The 18,100-nt window shown below is 40.0% G+C and overlaps 1 protein-coding gene across 2 annotated transcripts in view; it reads right to left on the bottom strand.

Annotated features, from left to right (window-relative positions):
* Positions 1–977: 977 nt before the first annotated feature.
* AFG3L2 (AFG3 like matrix AAA peptidase subunit 2) overlaps positions 978–18,100 on the bottom strand; it is a 47,612-nt gene continuing 30,489 nt past the window's right edge. For both annotated transcript variants that reach the window (XM_036932692.2, XM_036932693.2), the window contains exons 10-17: positions 16,719–16,872; positions 15,495–15,602; positions 15,277–15,402; positions 11,502–11,612; positions 8,563–8,678; positions 4,592–4,792; positions 3,089–3,283; positions 978–1,759 (exon numbers count right to left, since the gene is read on the bottom strand). In XM_036932692.2, the coding sequence (XP_036788587.1) occupies positions 1,520–1,759; positions 3,089–3,283; positions 4,592–4,792; positions 8,563–8,678; positions 11,502–11,612; positions 15,277–15,402; positions 15,495–15,602; positions 16,719–16,872 (1,251 nt within the window). In that variant the 3' untranslated portion in view covers positions 978–1,519. The remainder of the gene's footprint in view (positions 1,760–3,088; positions 3,284–4,591; positions 4,793–8,562; positions 8,679–11,501; positions 11,613–15,276; positions 15,403–15,494; positions 15,603–16,718; positions 16,873–18,100) is intronic.

Genomic DNA, 18,100 nt, shown 5'->3' with positions numbered 1-18,100 from the left:
AACACTGATGCCCAGTGAGTCCTACACCCTGAATTCACTCAACTACCTCCCACAAGGTATCCTCTGAGGAAAGGAGGCAGTAAACAGGTTACTTCTGCAGGTCACCATACAGGGGGGGGCTCCAGCTCTGGCACCAAGCTCCTGGGATGCTGAGCCAGTATAGTCCACCAGTGAGCTGGATTTGGCCACCTGTGAGCCGCCTGGCAGGTGGTCCTGAGATGGAGCGGCCTGCCAGGGCCACCCCCCACTCCATTGCCCAGTGCTGCTCCAGGGATGCCATCTGTCTCTGTCTGAGAAATCATTATTCCCACAATGTACTTAGTTACATCAAGAATACACAGGCAAATTGGAATGAAGTTGCTAAAAAAAAAAAAAAAGTATTAAAAATGTTTGGTACCTCCAAGTCCAAAGGGTGGCATGGAATACTCAGTACATCTTCCTCCTGCCACCTTTTGGTACGAATTCTTAGTTTGCAACATAGCAGACTTGGGCTTTTCTGGAACCACAGACCTCACAATTTCATTCCAATGGTAACAGTAACAGTTTCCAACTCAGACATTCTGGGAGATCATGGAAGACCCAGGGCACAGGGGCCTAGCTTAGTGTCATTGCCCTCCCCTCAAATCCAGTCAATGGCCTGAGACAGCCTCCTGGACCCCCTATGGTTGCACACTGATTTAAGGGACCCCAACAAGGTAACCAGCAACTGGTCATAATGAGCCTATAGTGAGGGTGTAAACCAATGTCATTATCACAGATTGTCTCTCACTAACTGGGCGTCAACATACTTTATATCCAGTGTTCATTGTTCCTGGGTGTACAAATCCAGAAGTTACTACGCCTCTTATAGGAGGTGATGAGAACCAGCAAGACTGAGATTTCAAAGGATTCCTTTCTAAAAAGTAAGAACAATTTAATTCCTTTCCATTGTGTTTTCTAAAAGAAAGTATTCCTAGCATGAAGAGCAACCCTGTATGTTAAGAAGAAAGTAGTGTTTACACTTTATTTTTACTGTAAAGAAGCTGTATTTACAGTACACATTTATGTTTTTAAATACTTTACAGCTCTCCATAGAAAACCATTCCACTAAAACAGTGACAGGTGATCTGAATTCAATCTTTAAAATATTGTCAAATTATTCTTATCAGAATTTCAGTTTATTTTCACAGCGCATCCACAGAGGGGAAACTCTGAAGGGAAACAGGAATGAAGAATGAGCGAAGGGAAGAGAAACAAACACCTGTCCCATGCTGGTGCGTGCTCACGACTTGTCAATCCCTGACACACACGCAGCTAGCTTCACTGAAGAGGGAGGGGCAGCCGGCCACCCATCTCTGGGCTCCCAGCCAAGGTCTGATCCCCAGTGAGGCTTGTGGACCTGCAGAAAGTCACCCTGTCACCTCTACAGTGACTTCTGAGGCTTCTGGGTCAGCAGCTGGTGCAGGTCAATCCAGCAGGGTTCTCAGTTTTCTGAGAAAGCCAGAGTTGAGAAGTGTGCGGACTGAACCCACATGACAGGCTAAAATGGCCTCCCTCCTTGGATCTGATTGACGACTTTCTCATCCGGAGGCTCCTCTTTCTCCTCCCCATCTTTGTTCCAGTCTTTCAGGCCTTCAGGAAGCGATGTGTCCTCATCCAAGCTGCCAGTGCCTTCCACAAATTCTTCATAGGTAGATTTTTCCACAAATGGTCTGGGGCCCAAAAGTTCAACCATATCATTCTTATCCAATACTTCTTTTTCTAATAATAGAAGAGCAACCTGAAATACAAACAATTCCCATTAAATACAGTTACTCAGCAAAGTCTAATCAAAGCTAATGTTTTTATTTATAGTCCATCCCATTCCAAAAAAAATTTAAGACCACTGAAAAAGATTTACATAAGGTCACACAATTTTAATTAGAGTAAGATGTACAAAATACTGGAAAAATAAATGTCCACCAGTAGATAGCAGCTAAGTACATTTTGGTACATCCACACATGAATGATTACCTACCTATAACAAAGACTCTGTTCTATATATATCTTGGAGAGACATAATCAATGAGAAAGGCATGCATATGGGTGTGGTATGCTATGTTTGCAGAAAGGAGGGAAAATGTATCTTTTTATGTGTTTATATATAAATAAATTCTGGAAGAATATGTAAGAAAATGATAAAAGTGGTTGGAAGGGCAAGCTGGGGGCAAGGATGGAAATAGGGTGAGCAGGAAATAATAAAAGTTAGCCAAACAAAATAAAGACAAATGGGGGAGAGATACAAAACAAAGCCAGCAAATTTATATAAAATGAAGCGTCTCAAATTCCTAGTCATTTTCACAGTTGAACCATAAATTGGACACTACACAATTTAAGGGGCCACCTAAAAAGGAATGCCTGGCCAGTGCTCAGCACGCAGGTGAGTGAGCATCAGGGGAGCAGGGAAGAGTAGGCAAGTTAGAACTGACCAAACTAAGAGAACAAAATGGGTGAAATAGTAAATTACCCTCATAAAATAGACTTAGTTTCTAACTAGAAATTTAGAAATGTTAGAAATTTAACATACTCATAGTTTACACTAAAGGCTGTGTTTTTAAAGATACCAAATAATAAGACAATTTTCTTCTGTCTTTGCAATTTTTAAAAGCCTTATTATGGAATTCTGCAAATACATACAAAAGTAGAAAGAATGGATAACTAATTCCCGTGGAACCACTACCAACAATTATCAACTTAGAGCCATTTTTGTTTTACTGGCTCCGAATTACCTTGAAGAAAATCCTGATGTCATATTTTACTCATACATATTTTTGTCTCTATTTCTAAGAGATAAAGGTATGTTTCTTTAAAAAACATAACCAGAATACTAAAACATCCTCATTTTTCAATATACTGTTGTTGTACATAAGATCTGAGAAACAAAAGCTTTAGGATTTCTTCTTAGACCATCATTAATTCTGTGTGCCTATTAATACCGTGGGAAACCACTTAAATTGCAATGTTATCATTTATTAAAAATATAATTTCAACATGTAACATCTATGAATAATCCATCACTTTATTTTTTTGCAAAACTGTGTAGAGCATTATTCGTACAACTGGCACCTACCTTCTCCACATCAGCCTTCTTGTCTGTGAGGAGAGCTACTGTTCTTTTATAAGCATCATTAATGAGTATTCGTACTTCGTCATCTATGAGTCTCGCAGTGGCTTCACTATAAGGTTTCTCTAATACCATGTCACCCTGACGAGGGAGGTCAAAGGAGATTTGCCCAACCTTTTCATTCATGCCAAACTGAACAATCTGAAAAAGAATACAGGATTGGTGATGGGCACCCATTTCTGCTGGCCAAACTAACATGTTTTTATAAAGTGGCATTAGCCTTTACAACGACATCAACACCACACACCTAACTGTAATACTACTCTAACCTGGCAAAATCTACATGGTGGCCTTGAGTCAGCAGAGTGGACAGGGGTGTTCTGTGTAGACACTGGCAGCAATGGATGGTGTTTTAAACTTCTCAACTAGGAACATAAGAACAGAAGCCCACAGACAACATCTTCAACAAAATCAGGTGAGAAACAGGTGGGGACAATCCCAACAGCTCTAAGACCTGCATGAAATTTCTCTCCGTATGAGGGAAAGTAGAGGAGAAGCAAGAAGCATGTGATAAACCTGACCCCAAACCCTCCAAGCTCTTCCCGGAAAGATCGGTGTGCTAACCTAAATGGGCATTTGCACTTTCTCATTCCCTGAACCACAGGGCCCAGAGGACTGTCTGAAGAGTTTGACCCACTCTGGGCCCTATGAGCCCCCAAAGCCAACCAAAGTCTCACACTACACAGGAACCTCTGCAAGTAAAATCCAAATTGACTAGAAAAGACGAAAGTGGGGAGCAGGAAGAGCACCAGGAGAACTTTCACAGAGATCATCACTAAACCCTAAACTCTACATCTACACTTTATAACTTTCAGTAATACAGGCATCCCCCCCCCTATTTCATAGTGCATTATGCCACTTTGCTTTTACGTAAGACCAACATTAGCACCTGTTTTCACTAACCAGAAGAAATCTGGAGGATTTTCTCTTTCATGAAAAAAGGCAAAAGGCAATGTTCAGCATTTGTTTTGCAGGGAGCCATTATAGAGACAGGCACCACTCCGGACAGCAGGTGTAGCCCCACCAAGCACCTTCCCTGGGAACAACACTCAGCATCTAGGCACCAAGCTGCATAGCTCTGAACTGTGTCTGCAAGCAGCTGTACTTTGTCTGTTTCTTTGTACTGAGAGGTTATTTTTGGAGTCTGGGAATGCTCAAAAATTAAAAGTAACTCTTTCTTCACCATTTCAGCTTACAGGAGGTTTCGTAAGAACACTCCACTTTGGGAAAGTGGGGAAAACCCTTAAACTTTAAATATCATGCTACAAAAAAAGGTTTTTTTCCTAAGTTTTAACTGCTTTAAAATGGGTTTTTAAAATAAATAATCCTTTACCTGAAAATCCTAAAACAGTCAAACATAACATTATTGTTTCAGAGTCATTCACAAATGTCCATTTCTCATGCAAATATGGGAAAACAAAGAGGAAACACTCCATCTCATATACTTACCTGAGCATATGCACTCTGAGTTACTTTTCTCAGGTCATCTTGAGCACCAGTTGTAATTCTTCCAAAGAAGATTTCTTCTGACACCCGGCCACCCAGAGTCATGCACATCCTGTCCAGGAGCTGTTCTTTGGTGTACAGATACTGCTCTTTGGGCAAATACTGAGCATAACCCAGTCCTTTGCCCCGAGGGATGATGGAGACCTGGCAAACAGAAAACATGCAAAATGTGAGGATGCCACCACGGAATGCAGACTGGATCACAACGTTTATCTGTAGATAGACACACTCACTGATGAAAAGTTAGCAAGACACCTGGCAATCCATCGGCTTTGGCAAGCTGAGATCTAGCACGACTGACTGCTCAGGGGGAACATTTTCTCTTAAGATAACTTCTTCACCTTAGAGTTCTAGGACATTATCTATCTTTTTATAAACACTGAAATTTTCTGGTCTTAACACAAGGACTGCTGGTGAATGACAACTCCTCTGACAGCTCCAATAGAGCGCAGCCGCCACAGCCCCGTCACATGCCCAGCAGCCCCGTCACATGCCCCTTCACAGGACCCAGGCGAAGGCAGCTTGGGATGCTCAGCAGCCTTGGTTTTCTTTTCCAGACCTCTTATTGCAATTGGGTAAATTCCTTTAATTTTTGAAAAATCGACTATTGAGTGGTCATTTATATACAGTAAGTACACCCATTTTAAGTATAAATTTCAATGAGTTCTGACAAATGTATCTTCCTACCACAATGAAGACACAAAATATTCTCATTCCCCAAAAGTTCCCTCATACCCCTTGTAGTCAATCTTCCACCCCCCTATCCCACCACCCAGCCCCTGGCAACTAGAGATATGTTTTTTTCTCCCTATTGATTACATATAATTTCCAGAATTGCACATAAAAGGAGTCATACAGTATGTGCTTTACTGGGTCTAGTCTCTTGCACTGAGATTCAGCCATACTGTGGTATGTATTACATTAATTCATTTTTACTGCTATGTAGCATTCCAATGTATAAACATACCAAACAGCCATATTATTCTTGAGGGACATCAGAGTTGTTTCTTGTTATTGCTATTACATTTTTTTTCCCAACAGTTTCACACACTAAATCCTCACCCTCTCTAGGGCAGTTACCATCCTTCAACACAGTAAGATGTTACAGAATCACTGACTATATTCTCCATGCTGTACTACCATCCCCATGACCAACTTATGCTGTGATTGCAAATTATTGTGCCCCTTTATCGCCTTCACCCTCCCCCACTACCTGCCCCAACAACCCCTCCCCTTTGATAACCACTAGTCCCCTCTTGGTATCTATGAGTCTATTGCTGTTTTGTTCCTTCTGTTTTGCTTTTATACTCCACATGAGAGAAATCATATGGTATTTGTCTTTCTCTGCCTCGCTTATTTCACTGAGCATAATACCCTCTAGCTCCATCCATGTTGTTGCAAATGGAAGGATTTCTTTTCTTTTTATTGCTGAATAATATTCCATTGTGTGTATGTGCCACCTCTTCTTTATCCATTCGTCTGCTGATGGACACTTAGGCTGCTTCCACATCTTGGCTATAAAAATAAGGCAGCGATAAACAGAGGGGTGCATACGTCTTTTCAAATCAGGGATTTTATTTTCCTCAGGTATTCCTGGGTCAAATGCATTTCTATTTTTAGTTTTTTGAGGAACCTCTGTATTGCTTTCCACAATGGTTGCACCAATTTACATCCCCACCAATGGTGTAGGAGGGTTCCTATTTCTCCACATCCTTGCCAACATTTGTTATTTCTTTTCTTTTGGATAGTGGCCATTCTAACTGGTATGAGGTAATATCTCATTGTGGTTTTAATTTGCATTTATTTCCCTAATGATTAGTGATGTGGAGCATCTTTTCATGTGCCTGTGGGGGCCATTTGTATTTCTTCTTTGAAGAAGTGTCTGTTCAGGTCCTCTGCCCATTTTTTATTCAGGTAATTTGTTTTTTGTATGTTGAGGCATATGAGTTCTTTATGTATTTTGTATGTTAACCCTTTATCAGACGAGTCATTTACGAATATATTCTCCCACTTTTCTGAAATGATTGTACATTTCCATCAGCAAAAAACCACACAGTTCCAGCTGCACTGACTTCTTACCAATACTCAGGACCAACTTTTTAACTTTAACCATTCTCCAATGGGTGTGTGGTGGTATTTCATTATGGTTTAATTTGCACTTTCCTGGTGACTAATGAAATCAAGTACCTTCATATGCTTGATATCTATTCACATGTCTTCTTTTGTGAAGTACATGCTCAGATCTTTTGCCCATCACTTTACTGGGTTGCTTGTTTTCTTATTATTGAGTTTTAAGAGTTGTTTATATAGTCTAGATACAAATCCTTTATCATACATATGAATTGCAAGTTTTTTTTAGTGTGTGGCTTGCCTTTCATTTTCTTCAGTGTTTTTCAAAGACAAAACGTTTTTGATTTTGATATTCCATTTATCAGCTTTTTCTTTTGTGGCTCATGCTTTTTGTATCCCAAGACATTTTTGCCTACCTAAGGTTACAAAGATTTTTGACCTATGTCTTCTTCTAGTTTTATTAGTTTCGCTTTTATCATATATTTCCAATTAATTTTTTTTATATGAACACAGTTGCCAGAATAATTTGTTGGTAAGATGACCCTCCCACCTTGAATTACCTTGGCCCTCTGTTGAAAACCGATTACATTTGAGGGTCTATGTCTGGACTCAATTCTGTCCCACTGATCTTTATCAGTCCCTGTTACCAGTATAAGTCATTACTGTAGCTGTACACCAAGTTTTAAAAACAGGTACTGTAACCCTTTCAAACTTCATTGTTTTGGCTGTCCTAGTTGGTCTGCATTTCCACACAAATTTTAGATTACCTTACTAACTTTTACAAAAGAAGTCTGCTAGATTTGTGAGAGATATTATACTGAAATTAGATAAATCTGGGAAGAACTGCGATCCCAACATTCCTTGAACATTTAGATCTTGTTTAATTCAACGTACAGGTCCTACAAATACTTTGATAAATTTATCCCTGCATATTACATTATGTTTTTGGATATTACATTATGTTTTTGGATGCTGTTGTAAATGAATTTTAAAAATTTCATTTTCCAACTTCATTGCTAATGTACAGAAATACAGTTGATCTTTGTATACTCTTGAAGTCTACAACCTTGCTAATTTCACTTACTGGTTCTAGTGGCTTCTTTATAGATTATTTAGGATGTTTCATGAATACTCTGATGTTCTTTTCTACGGTGTCCTTACTTCAGGGGATCCCCCCCAATTTCCAGCTGTTCCAACATTGTAAGTCAGACTTCTGCTTTCTGGTGCTCATGCCATACCAGTCTGGGGAATGCATTCGGTTGAATAAGCAGAAAACTTAATCTCACTTGGTGCAACTCTCTTTCAGGAGTAGATTTCTATTTTGTCTCTTTCTTTTTTGCCAGGCTCTCTGAGGTTTCCGTGTGTATGCATAGTTTAGTGGTCAGCCAGGAATTTGGGCTCTTTCTACTTGGATGTGGATCTCACCCATGTAGCTTTCCTGCTGCCAAGATTTTCCTGTTAAATTTCCAATATTCCTCAAACCCTGAACTCTCTCTACAACTGCATCACTATGGTAAAGCCTGTGTCTTCCATTACTGTAGCCATGGAGGTTGGGGGGAACCCTCTGTCAAGAAACTCCCAATTCTAATCCACTGCAGCTACTGCTTTTCAAAAGCAAATTCTCCCCTGGTTTTGTTTTGCTTTTGGACATTTTTCAGTCCCTTTAAATAGTTTTCTTTCCCAACTTTATAACCTATCTACCTGCAGGAGGATTTGTATAACCTCTTTATCCCACCATCATTACCGGATGTTCTGACCAAACCTCTTTATATACTTATCCTTTGTGGGGGTGCAATTTTTCCCTCATGTAATTGCCTATACAATTGTTGGCTTGTCTACTTTACCTTTAGGAGTGGGTCTGCATGCTCCAGATACCAGCCAGCAACTGCGTGACCTGCCTCATGGTATGCCACTGTCTTCTTCTCCTCAGGCTGCAGAACTTGGCTTTTTTTCTCTAAGCCTGACAAAATAACAGAAAGACAAAACCACTGCTTTAGTGACACTACCATAAAAATAGTTATGAAATATTACACATTGTCTATGTAAAATGTGAATTAGACCACATTTAAGCTGCTTATGACAATCCAAAAATTCCCAGTCATGCTTAGAATAAAAGCAAATATTCAAATTCAAAATATACCCAAGTACTGCAAAAATGCATTCCCTATCTACCAGCCCACTTTTCTCACAACTCTCCCACACTTTCAAGTCACATTATCTTATTTTGGGAAATATAAAGAAATATAAAATAAAATCAGCACTTCAGTCAATCTAAAACATAAAATTCACAGAAAACAAAAAGACTGGAAAGAACTCACTGCTCAGTCTAGGCATTTGGAATTATTATGCCCTAAGTAAACAAAGATGCCTGACACAGGAGATTGCTTATAGTCTGTTCTGAACAGTCAGATGAAGAACTGAGCTGGTTCAAGATCTAGAAAAACCTCCTCAGGAAGGCAAGCAGGCAATACTGCAGCACCCAGCACCTCACCCAGTGGTCCAGGTCCAGCAGCACAGCATCAGGGTAGGCCTGAGAAGTTAAGCCCCAGGAGACCCCTGTGCTGGGCCCACGTGTTGACCACTGCTTAGGACCCCTATTTTAAGCACGATGCTTCTCTGGCCTGGATAAAGGTGGACGCTGAGCCTCATCTGCACCTTTGTGCTACAGAAACCAACTACACAGTTGGTACTAATACAAATAAAACTGTGACAAAAGCAGTTTTGCTGTGTTCAAGGTAACTCATCTGAAACAATGTCTCAACTGATAACATATTTTGGAATCTGGAAGATTAATAAAAAAAGGAGAATGCTGTATGTTCCCAATGACATGACGCAAGATAAGGAGACACCAGAGCTGCACTGGTGGGAGTTTACCAAGGGTGGGGCAACAAGCTGTTTTCCTAAATAAGCACTTCTTGCTCACCTGAAAGCACAAGAATGCTCTCCCTAGTTTATCACAGGAATTTTTCATTTTCTTGGCATGCTATCTTATTACAGAACAATTGCTTATGGCGGTTTACAAGGGCTTGCCTGTGAACAGGTGAGGGCATGTCCACCTCCGAGCAAGGCTCCTGGCTCCCTGGCCACCCTGCTCTCACCCTCTCTCCACCGTACTAAGCACTGAACCTTCCCTTTGACCTAAAAAGGCACTAATATGCAGTTTTCACCTGTCTCTATAATGAATTACTTTAATTCCACCTACCCTCTACCATCTTAGATTTTTTCTTCTCAACAACACAGTTCTAGAGTAAGTGGTCTATTCATTCTTTCCACAGTTAATTGTTTATTAAGCACCTAACCTAGGTTAACCACACTGCCTCTAGAACCTCACTGGAATGTCCATTAGCCTGGCTTTGTACTCTCCACTTAATTGAAACTGTGCTGAAAGTCACCTAGAGCAGTCTCACTGCCAAATCCAAAGATGATTCTCCTTAGTGTTCCAAATCTTGATCCTACTGACAACTCCTCCTTTATAGACATGTCTTTGCCCTCGTCTCCTGTCTCTTCCAACCTCCTGGGTTTAAAATGGCATCTATTCTTTATCTCACCCTTGTCTGATGCACTGTCCAGGCCTATGGTACACAAGTTTTGGTGATAATGCTGATACACTTTTCTCCTCCGCTCGCAAACATGAGTATTTGAAAATGTTCACTGCGAGGCCCACCTCCTCTCATGGGGCACCTGCTCCCTGAGCGCTCCCACCCACCTTCACACCACATGGTGCTGCAGCTCCACGTGGGCATCCTGCCCTGCCTCGTCTTCTACCAAACCAGCTCCCTGTTGGAGTATCCCATTCCACTCATCCTGAGGTCCTAAGGCTATCCTTTTTGCCTATTACCATTGGGACTACCTCTGCTAAAGTCTGCTATCTCATGCTAGTGACTACAAGGTTCTGTGCCTTCAGATGCTTCCCTTCTTTAATGCCAGATTCATGTCCTTAAAGTATCACCGGTTATCATGTTACTCAGTGGCTCAGGAAAAAACCCACGTTAGTTCAATACCGGCCATAGGACAACATTTAAAAAGCCCTTAAGCTTAATATTCAAGGCTTCTTAAAATCTAAATGTAAATAATTATTTTCAACTTTGCCTTACTTCCCAAAGAAACCTGAGTCTGACTGGTTTATTTTCCAATCCTAACACATGGTGTCACACTTCTACCTCCAAGTCACCTTCCGCTCATGCCACTTTCGTGCCATATCCTCTCTTTCTAGTTTAAATCCCACCTCTTCCATGGCGCCTGCCTGACCACACTGCTTTCCTCCTTCTTTGAATGCCCAAGTTCTTGAATTTCCTAGTTATCTTTTTATGGGTATTAAATGTAACTTTCTAGGAAGAAAGGAAAACACATTATGTGCATCGCACACCATGCTTACGGGGTGAGCATTCCCTGGTTCTACAGCTATTACAGCTGTTTATCCATCACCTACATCGAACATAAGAGCACATTTAACTCACGTGATGAAATTTTTGGAAATAGGAAGATTATAAAAGCATTTCCACAAACTAGACAGAGATAATTCAGGGGAGACACCTTGTTGCTTGCTGCTCATTCAAGTGAGGCAGGGTGTGGGCTGCCATCTCAGACTCACCCAACACCTACACCATCCCGTCTGTGCAGACAGCAGGAGATGGCAGTGGCCCACAGCACCACAAGAACACAGCAAGTACGTGGCTGGGTAGATATGCTTCTTTGCTTCTAAATCTTGCCAAAACAGAAATCTCTGGCTTCAAATTTATCTTATCAGTCTTTGACGTGAATTACTTTCAGTTGCCTTACTTACCACCAATCACTCGTTCAATTGCTTGTTCAAAGTGTTTCTGATTTATGGAATCTGAAAGGTGTCTCGCAGCAATCAAAGCAGCTTCATTACAAACATTAGCAACATCAGCTCCTACAAAATGAACGCACAGAATAGCTTACCCACCAAATATGCCCAAACTAATTAGTCATACATTATATATAACCAAATCCACAGTCAATTTCTCAACCAGCAGCAGACTGGATAAAGGCTTAATGTAATATAATTCAGTTTGGTTCATGGCAACCTATTACAGCATTCAGTAATAAACAGTGGTACAATCCTGGCCCTTTGAATTGAGACAAGTATTAGTGGTAAATAGATAACTGTAGGCAACTATTTACCTTTACAGACAATATGGCTCATGTAGTAGCACACTAAGACAGTATTCAAAAATGCCCATTAATTAACCTAGTGGATATAAGGCGATATGAATTATAATGAGAAACATAAGCATTAAGACAACCTAGTGCATTCAGTTAAACAATGGAAGTTGAATATGTGAAGCTTGCCAAATGCTTTCCAAATCTGTAAGTTAATGAAATTACCTTTTGAGAAAAGTACATGGTAACACAAACAAGCTAAAATACAATGTATATACTCAATAAACAAATATTAAAATGTTATTAATGCCAAAGTCCAAAGAAATAAGTAAAAAGTTAGGACCCCTAGGATATTTAAGATGCTCATCTTCTCCTAATTTATAAGTTTTATGAGTAAATAACTATCACATCAAAAGGATCATTCATCACCATCAAGTGGGATTTATCCCAGGGATGCAAAGATGGTACAATACTCATAAATCAATCACTGTAATACACCACATAAACAAAAGGAAGGATAAAAACCATATGATCTCAACAGATGCTGAAAAAGCATTTGACAAAATTCAACACCCATTCACAATAAAAGCTCTCAACAAAGTTAGTATAGAGGGAACATACCTCAACATAATGAAGGCCATATACAACACACCCACAGCTAACCACATACTCAATGACAAAAAGCTAAAAGCTTTCTAAGATAGGGAACAAGACAAGCATGCCCACTCTTACCACTTTTATTCAACATAGTAATATAAGTTCTAGCTACAGCAATCAGACAAGAAAAAGAAATAAAAGGCATCCAAACTGGCAAGGAAGAAGTAAAACTCATTATTTGCAGATGACATGATACTATATGTAGAAAACCTAAAGGCTCCACCAAAAAACTATTAGAACTAAGAAATGGATTCAGTAAAGCTGCAGGATACAAAATCAACATACAGAAATCTGTTGCATTTCTACATACTAATTTCAAACTAGCAGAAACAGACATGAAGGAAACAATTCCCTTTCCAACTGCATCAAAAAGAATAAAACACCTAGGAATAAAACCTAACCAAGGAGGTGAAAGACCTGTACTCTGTAAACTTTAAGATACTGATGAAAAAATTAAAGACACAAATAAATGGAAAGCTATCCCATGTCCATGGCTAGGAAGAATTAATGTTGTCAAAATGGACATTCCGCCCAAAGCAATTTACAGATTCAATGCAATCCCTTTAAAAATACATTATGACATTTTTCAATATACTAGAGCAAATAATCCTGAACTTTATATGGAACCACAGAAGTCCCCAAATAACCAAATAAAATAATCCTGAACATATCAATGGAACAGAACAGAGAGCCCAGAAATAAACCCAAGCATATATGGTCCATTAGTATATGACAAAGGAGGTAAGAATATATAATGGGGAAAAGACAGTCTCTTCGATAAACGGTGTTGGGAAAAATGGACAGCTCCATATAAAAGAATGAAACTGCATCACTAATACCATACACAAAAGTAAACTTGAAATGGATTAAAGACCTAAATATAAGGCATGAAACTATAAAACTCTTAGAAGAAAACAGGCAGGAATCTCTTGATCATCATCATGAGTAACTTTTTTCTGGATACATCTCTCCAGGCAAAGTAAACAAAAGCAAAAATAAATAAGGGGGACTACATCAAACTAAAAAGCTTTTACATAGTGAAGGAAACCACCAACAAAATGCAAAAGCAACCTACTGTATGGGAGAATATATTTGCAAATGATATATCTGATAAGGGGCTAATACCCAAAATATACAAAGAACTCATATAACTCAACACCAAAAAAACAAATAACCCAATTAAAACAATGGGCAGAGCAATGAAATGGCCTGAATAGACATTTTTCCAGAGAAGACATAGAGATGGCCAACAGGCACATCACTAACCATCAGAGAAATGCAAATCAAAGTCAAGAGAAAGACAAATACCGTATGATTTCATTCATATGTGGAATCTAAACAAAACAAAACAGACTCATAGACAGTGAGAAGTGACTGGTGGTCAACAGGGGAGAGGGGTTGGAATGGGTGGAACAGGTAAAGGGAATAAAGAGGCACAAAATCTCAATCATAATACAAATTAGCCATGGGGATGAAAGTACAGCATAGAATATAGCAAATAATACTGTAATGTTTATCTGTGTAGACAGAGTAACTACAGTAGTTACTTATATAAGTGTACACTTATATAATCTTCTCATAGTTTACAAATGTTTCTTTTTATTTCATTTTGAGTTTAGAAGGAAGAAGATAAGGAATGAGAAAGAAAGGCTCATGTTTTAATTTAAAAGCTCTTGAAACAAACTCATGAAAAGATGCCCAACATCACTAGTCTTTAGTGAAATGCATATCAAAACCATGAGATACTACCTCACACCCAATAGGATGGCTACCATGAAAAAAGAAAAACAAACAGGCAGTAACAAGTGCTATTGAAAACATGGAAAAACAGAACTCTTACACACTACTGGTGGGAATGTAAAATAGTATAGCCACTTTGGAAAACAGTTTGGTAGTTCCTCAAAGAGATCCAGTAATTCCACTCCTAGGTACATAGCCAAGAGAAATGAAAACACATGACCACAGCAAAATCTGAATGTACATGGATGTTAGCAACAGCAGTATCTATAATAGCCAAAAGATGGAAAAAATTCAAATTTCCATCAACTAACAAATGGCTAAATAAGGTATTGTCTATCCATACAATGGAGTATTATTCAGCCATAAAAAAATTAGGTTCTGACACATACTACAACACAAAAGAACTCTGAAAACATGCTAAGTGAAAGAAGCTGCACAGAAAAATGCTGTATAATTCCTTTTACATGAAATGTCTGGAATAGGAAAATCTATAGGAACAGAAAGTAGGTGAGGGTCTCTTTGTAGTAGGCTGCATAGGGCTGGTGGTAGAGAGAGTGGCTGCTAGTAGATTCTTTGGGGTGATGACATGTTTTACAATAAGATTACAGTGATGGTTGCACAACTCTATAAATACATGAAAAACCACTGAATGTCTACTTTATACAGGTAAACTTTATTAATTTTATCTCGAGTTGTTTAAAAAAACCTACATATGAATAATTTGTGTAACATTTATGGATAAAATGATCTGCTGCCAAGAAATTTGTCACAAAATAATCCAGGGGCAGACGGAAGACAGTGGGGTAGAGATGAAGGCTGGACATGAGTTACGAACTGTTCCTGAAGTTACATGATGCGTCAGAGGGCTTCTCTACACTCTTGTCTCAACTTCTGTACATTTAAATTTCCCATTATAAAAATGTAAAAACATACATTAAGGAATCTCCAAGGCAAGAGGTGACAGAGTGAACTGCCACCTGATCCTGGCACTGATTTAAAGGGCCTACAGTGAGGACAGCAGGTGGGGCTCCACTCACCTGAAAACCCTGGCGTTAAGGATGCAAGTTTTCTCGCCAGTTTCTCCTTTTCCAGGGCACTGTCCAGTTTTAGTGGCCTGAGGTGAACTTTGAAAATAGAGGCTCTTCCTTTTATATCTGGTGGCCCTTGAGAAATTATTTTTAAGGAAAAAAAATCATAGTGAAACAGTTGTACCTTTCATGAGAATTGGACCTGAACCCAGTGAAAATCATCTCACCAATAAAGATTTGCCTATCGAAGCGTCCCGGCCTCATCAGTGCAGGATCTAGGATATCTGGGCGATTGGTGCCTGCCAAAATGACAACGTTTGTTGTTGTGTTAAAACCTAAAGAGATAATAAAAAACCACAATCATTATTAAATGCAAAGAGACAGAAAAGCACTGTGTGCTTATCAAGAAGGCATGAGCACTACAACTACATTGCTACTTAAACTTTTTTTTCTAGTATCTAGTGCTTTTTAAGTCACAAATGTACACGATTTTTCTTACTATTCATCTTGTCCTTAATTATAATGGTCATACATAAGATCTAAGGTTTAAGGATCAATTTCCTAAAGACAAATGACCAGAGATTTTTATTTACCTAACTAGAAATTTAGAATAAGTTGTCAAAATTAAAAATGTTTTAAAATCAATGAGATTAAATTGGCAAATGATTGTGTCTACATTCCCTGGACCGCAGGACAACCCACTGAGTATCTGAAGACAAGTGTTAACCTCCACCTCTGTCCTCTTCACCAGACTCACCCTGTTCGGTTTTACTGGCCCTTTCTCAAATGAAAATGCGGTAGACACAAAGCCTTCCCCTCAGGACCCTGGCCCCCAAAAAGCTCAGGTGCTGATTTCCCCCAAATGTGGCTCCACGCGTGGACTGACCACCATAGGGTGGAGGAACTCTGCATTCTGCTGGATATACACCCAGCTCAGTAACAAGAACCACTTCAGTACTCAGTGCCACGCTGCCCATTCTAAGCACACAACGGCATCCCCGTTATCCTACAGCAGGAAGGCCACGCACAACCTAAGAAATGGTTTTCCTATTAAAGGAAGAAGCTGATTGATGTGGAAAGAGTGCAACTCTCTTGGGAAAAGCATATTCAAAACCTATCAAATTCATGCTGGGTCATATGCATGGGTTTTCCTGGTGCTTCAGAATCATAAACAGTTTTGAAAATGAGACTGTAGTTCCTTTGTGGGTCATTTCACCAATTTTTCTCTTACTAAATATCAGGTACAAACACCACTATTAAGTTATGGCAGACTGCCAACTAAGAATATTTTGCTATTATCTGTATTGGTATAAAAGAGCTTTTAAAAAGCGCTGTTTTTAGAGAATGTTTTCTTTAAATTTGTATTCATTATCAGCATAAGGATTCTCATTTTAGAATGCACGGAAAACATAAGAAAGTGCAGTTTAAAATAAAAAAGGCTTGAATACTACCATCCATTTCCACAAGCAGCTGGTTGAGTGTGTTCTCCTGCTCGCTCTGCCCCCCAAAGTTGCCTCTTCCTCTCTTTCTTCCCACAGCATCAATTTCATCAATGAAGAGAATGCAAGGGGCATTCTTCCTAGCAAGGGCAAATAAGTCTCGGACCTGGATAAAAACATCAACACTAGAGTCACCTAACAATGAGTGTTATTTATCCTCCTAATAAAAAATAAGCATCAAGCTTTGGCCCACAGAAAGACAACTTTTTTGTGTTATATACTATGCAGTACACATTTACAGAGTTACAAGAAGCAAAGAAATGGCAAATAATGAGTAACTTGGTAGGCAACTGATTTAAGGTGAGCAAATATAATTTCTATAATCTCACCACTAACTACATAGGTAATAGGCACTAATAAGATCTGCCATTTTTATGACTAATACTCATTTTTTTGGCCCATCAAAGATAACACAATAGAGTATAAACATAAGTGTAAAAGTTCAAATTACTCAGGGGTTCACATTTCATGCCTGAGGCACTGATTAACAGAGACTTACTAACAGATCAGACAACACTCACACATACAGCAAAGGTAACGGCCCACACAAGCCCACAGTGATCGTGCCAGAAGGGCACACAGCCCTCAGCCCTCAGCCCTGCTATGGCAGGTGAGGCCCCTGCACCCACATTCTATCCTGCTAACCACGTCCCCTCGGGCCACTAGCTTCTGTGTGCTGAAGAAGGAGTGGCCGCCCCACCATCAGCTTAGATGGTCTCACCCCATCACCTGCCCTTTCTGAGATGCAGAAACCATCTCCCTATGCCTCCCATCCCTGCTTGCTTCATTCACCAGAAGTCTACATCATCCTGTCTCCCTTTCCTGCCTAGATTTCAGTTGCCATTCCTATGCTGTTCTGAATGCTTCCCTCATGTCCCTCTGCAGCCTCCCCTCTGATCTCCAGATCTGTGGTCAATGGACTCCCACTCTCTCACACTCTTCCCTAAATACTTCTTTTACCCCCTTGCCTGGGCTGAAATGTGACTGTCCCTAAAATGCTCTCAACCAGAGGGTTTTCCTCTTTCCTTCCAGGGCAGCTAGTGTTGAGGTCCACCTCACACCTCATTACTACTGCCAAAACCACTCTGTTGGAAAACCCCCACTCACAGAGGCACCTGCCGTGTGGCAGGCCTCTACCCTCTCGGTCACGGTACTCAAAGGGCCTGACTGACTGCTCTTCCGCCCCTACCCACTCTGTAAGTGGGCCGCCCACCTGTATGGTCCTCAGTCCATCAGCAGCCCCCACCTCTTCAATCACCTTTTACACCATTATGATGGGGCCAGCTTGGCCAAGGTCCCCTCCAAACAACCAGTGCCAAGCAGTCTACTCCCTG

Source organism: Manis pentadactyla, chromosome 6 (assembly GCF_030020395.1).
Source record: "Manis pentadactyla isolate mManPen7 chromosome 6, mManPen7.hap1, whole genome shotgun sequence".
Taxonomy (NCBI): domain Eukaryota; kingdom Metazoa; phylum Chordata; class Mammalia; order Pholidota; family Manidae; genus Manis; species Manis pentadactyla.
Note: the sequence above shows the minus strand (reverse complement) of the source record. Positions and strands in the feature narration are given on the sequence as shown.